The following is a 4,596-nucleotide window of genomic DNA, read 5'->3' as shown; positions in this document are numbered from 1 at the left end:
GAAGACAGAAGGAATAAAGTGTACTATGGGAAGGAAGCAATATCCATGACAACTGTGGCCAGCAGCACATAAGCAATGTCGAACTATTTCTCATCAAGTTTGCACAAGCCCGGTTGTGTAATATAATCAGGAATTCATGGCATGGAGTGACAGGTGACTGCTGCTACAAATCACTACGTTAGCTCAAGAGATCAGACAGCAGCGTTCAAAACCCTGCTGATCTCCCATGATGTCAGAAAAACTGACTCTCCCTTTTCTCCCTCCGGTTTGGTTTTCTTGAAGTGTATAGGAAGTTAAACACAACATGTTAAAAGAGTACTCAGATTTTGAATTAGTCCCTTCTGTCTAGGTACCATTTTCCACTTGGACTGTGTGCCCTACACACTTTACTCAATACGTAGAACTGACAGCGTTCAATTAACAATTACAACATTGCCATCATTGTCCAGGGCCTCACAGCTCCCCGCACTGTCCTCAAGACCCAGCTCCCATACTGACAAGTTCACGTAAGGGTGTTCCACAATGTTTTCCACATCTCTTTACATATGACAGTGTGGTAGTCAAGTCATGAAACACTGGTTGTCAAGATATGGAGTCTCAAGTTCCAAAACAGTCACCAACTTTGCATTCCCAAATGATCAGCTTCTCAGGGCACCTAGTGTTTTTAGTGCATTTCATATAATGCAAGTGTAACTCCCATTGCATTGAGCTTTAAGGAAGGTCTTAGCACTTCTGGGAAGAAAAAAAAAAATAAAAGAAAAGCCCAATTTCAAGCAAAACATACATAAAGCACAGACAATTAACAGCCACCTGTAAAAGAAATAGTTTAGGCACCCTGTTTCATGCCCCACGGGAAAAAGCGCAGACAATGAAATCATTTACTAGGACATTAACCATTTACCTTGCTCACAGCCATCTTCTTCCTGAACTCCCACATTTCATTGCATACCTCTAAATTCGTGAGATAAGGATCTTTCAAGCACCTACTCTTCTGGCCTTGGAAATAAAATACATATCTCTAGGTAAAAATAGAGCCAGAGCATTTATTCTTCTGGCCTAGTACCCCTTTTTCCAGAAAGGAGAAGGAACTGGTGTCGGCCAACAAGCATCATGCCAATAGCCATATGCTGTCACCTCCTCCACTTACACATATGCAAGTTCTTTAGGCATAGGTCAAAGAGCTAAAAGCATGCCTCTAAATGGGCAAAAAACACTGCATGCAACACAAGTGCTACTTTGTCATTGTCAAAACAATCTGTGAGGGGTAACCTACACTGGGATGCATTTTTGGGTGCTGGTGAGGCTGAATTAGTTATTCACAGCATCACCCACATCTCAGAAACTCTAAATATCAAAAATTAACTCCAGGAAACCACCAAATAAATTAGGAAGGATTAGTTATTGTTATCCAAGAGGCACTGGAGACAATTGTTTCAGACTTGCAATCTTGCAGAAACTCACTAATGGTTAGATGCCATATTACATATCTCTTTAATAACTACTTTTTTCTAACAAACTTAATGCAACAATTCAAAGTTTTAATGTTCTAGGAACACTGAATACTCACAATGTAAGACAGTTTGGATCTGAAGGAAAAATATTCATACTACCAGCAACAACCACAAAATGCTAATAAATTAACAACCCACTTATCAAAGAACAGATGACTACAATAAACTAAACTGCTAAGTGTCCGCATACTGCAATTATTAAGCCTCTTCAATTGTGTCATCAAAAACATCTTTGGTGAACACTTTGGAACTGTTAATTGTATCAAGATTTCACAATATTTTTGCCCCTTGGGAAGGCAGGTTGTTCGATTCACATGCAGCGTGCTTGGGTTTATCTGCAGTAGAACGAGTCCTCTGAAACGTTGCATTTTTCAACAATGTTATAATCTTATAGCTTGAGAAGTGACATGCAAAGAAGGAGAAAAGGGGTTTTCGCTATGTTTTTTATTCTCTTATGACACACTCAGGAAAGCCTAGAAAGATTTTTATATAACCTCTTCACCACCCCCAAAAACAGATCATGATCAAACGACTGGCAAATACAAGCAACACACACTTGAAAACTAACGTCAAAATGAATTAAGCAGCAATGAAGATCTAAATTCTTTGGTGTTTCTGATGCTTTTAACGTTTTTCACTATTCAGGGAACCACTGATTCACTGATCGAAATGAATGATTTCAGTACACACTCTCTTTTGAACTATACTGTACAAGGAAAAGAAAAAAAAAAATCCATTTTACTCCATTCACTTATCCTGAACTGTATTACATTGTTCCAACGTTAAGTCAGTAACCAAAATTTCATTAAGGCCCACACATGGAAATTTCAACTCCAAACAGCAAATACTTCAGAAAACAAGGAATGGGTGAAACCAGCATTCCAACACAAATTTCTGGCACTCTACCACATTCACTCTATCTTGAATTTATGTATTTTTAATTACTATTTAAGCATAAGCAAGCCAAAGCCCAGCAGAACACAATTTCCCTTCAAACAGCATTTTATAGATGGATCTATAACAAAGGCCACAAACCAGTGAAAGCTAGAACAAGATAAAGAAAATTGAAAGATTTCAAAATACCTATTAAGCTTGATTATAAAAAACAAATATGCATTCATATAATTTCAATCTGCACATGAAATGCTTTATACCAAAGTGGTATGTGTTTTCATGGAGCACTCAAAGTAATGACCATGTAGTAAATATTCTTTTGAACAGCATCGTTATAAACAGAAATAAAAAGAAAAATTTCAGTGGAGAACCTTCTTTGATACTGTCCAAGAAATTGTATACAATTCATCAAACAAATAGGCGTCACAGTCATATACACAGATCATAAACTTAACTGACTTCTACATTCACCACTAATCTTAACACAGAATTAAACAAATACCTTTTGTGTTTTCTTTAGATCTTTCTGTAAGTTTTCTCTGAGAGGTACTTTTCCAAACAACTTCCATCCCACATCATTCTGTTTTTCAAATCTTGCACTTTGCTTTCTGGTAAACAAATTCCTACAAAAAAAAAAAGTTTGATTAAGAAAAAGGATTGATTAATTATAATAAAAGGAAGGATAGATGATTTGCCAAGCTTATGTATCCCAATCACATATTCCAGTTCTGCTTGTGGTTGTGCTGGCAGGCAGCATTTCCCATCCTCAAGTAGTACATTATGCAGTCTTATCACCATACTAGGCAATGGACTTGGTTAAGTAAGAATTTTTAGTAAATTAAAAAAATTAATGTGTAACTTTCTAAAAGTAGCCTTCTTTTTTAGCCTCCCCCTAGATGATTCAGCCTCACTCTTTTAAAAAGTTAAGACTAAGACACTAAATCTCTTGCTGCATAAACATTCTCCACCTGCCTGTTACAACACACTATGACCAAAAAAATCACAAAAAGCTGCAGACCTAATAGCTTTTTACTATATTTGATCTGCTTTCATAAAAGATTTATTTTCCTGGATAACCTTAAAAGCAGCTATCAAAACACATTAATTCTGAAGTCTCCATGAAATGTCTCAAATTAACCAGCTTAAACACTGCAGTAACAGTCAAACCTAGATGTAAAGCCACTGAAAATTAAATAATTTTTATTGATGTTGCTAGTTTTTAATCATAAAGCGATATGCCAGACCTGTGTCTTCTCACGACAACTATACTTTTCCAAAACTGGATGTACAGTACAGACCAGTCTTTAGCACTCAGGTCCTCCAAGAGCACAACAGATATTCTACACCCACAGCATGTCTGGATTATTAAAATAAACAGATTTTCTTCTGTCCTACTGACTAGTTCAGCGAATATTCAACTATGTCCAAGTTAGCTCAATTATCTGCACACCTTCTGGTAGGTTTTTCTGGGAACTTGACCATAGGCTTTCGCTCCCTCATTTAAAAGAAAAAAACCCAAAACAACTCCAGTGAGACAAAAGCATTTTTGCTACTTCAATCAGCACGAAGCTATAGCACCTTCATACCACAGATGCTTCCAGTCTGACATTACCGTTTTTCCTTACTTACAGTTACTAACTTAATGCCCAGTGGGTTGACCCAGCAAGTACATATTGTTTCTTATTCATAAAGTGTGGTAGTTTAGGAAAGAAAACTACATTGAGCTTCATGTTCTAAAAGCACCAAATACACATCTGCAATAGGAACGATCTGCACACCAAGTTGTTTTTCCTGACCACTTTGCATCAGCTAACATGAACAATCTCATAAATACACCAACAGAGATAATATTGCTTGGAATACAAGAGAAATGTTTCATATAAGGAAAACAATCGAGGCACAAACGTCAGAGTGATTTGGAATGTATTATAAGGTCAATAGGGTGCACTGCCATCCTTAAATATGGATATATTTACACAAATGATCACGTGCTTCTATATCACAAGGGTACAGTTACCTTGAAACCCAAACCAGGAACAGATTATCATAATGAAAGATAAGAACAATGTGTTTAGGTACAGAAATCACACAAGCGAGTAACAACTTATGTCAAAGCTAAGCAGTAACTCCACTTCTACAAACCCCTTTCAGTTCCACCCCCCCCCCATGAAAAACAGTACAAAGGATATAG

At 36.9% G+C, this 4,596-nt stretch overlaps 1 protein-coding gene across 1 annotated transcript in view; it reads right to left on the bottom strand.

Annotated features, from left to right (window-relative positions):
* Nucleotides 1–2,907: 2,907 nt before the first annotated feature.
* The window catches only part of LOC104627892 (TBC1 domain family member 14-like), a gene marked incomplete at its 3' end in the record, with an annotated part of 17,889 nt that continues 16,200 nt past the window's right edge, over nucleotides 2,908–4,596 (bottom strand). The window contains exon 2 of the mRNA XM_010296288.1: nucleotides 2,908–3,028. Within this exon, the coding sequence (XP_010294590.1) occupies nucleotides 2,908–3,028 (121 nt within the window). The remainder of the gene's footprint in view (nucleotides 3,029–4,596) is intronic.

Source organism: Phaethon lepturus, unplaced genomic scaffold, assembly GCF_000687285.1.
Source record: "Phaethon lepturus isolate BGI_N335 unplaced genomic scaffold, ASM68728v1 scaffold15591, whole genome shotgun sequence".
In the NCBI taxonomy this organism is placed as follows: domain Eukaryota; kingdom Metazoa; phylum Chordata; class Aves; order Phaethontiformes; family Phaethontidae; genus Phaethon; species Phaethon lepturus.
The sequence above is the reverse complement of the archived record's forward strand: the minus strand, read 5'-3'. Positions and strand labels throughout refer to the sequence as shown.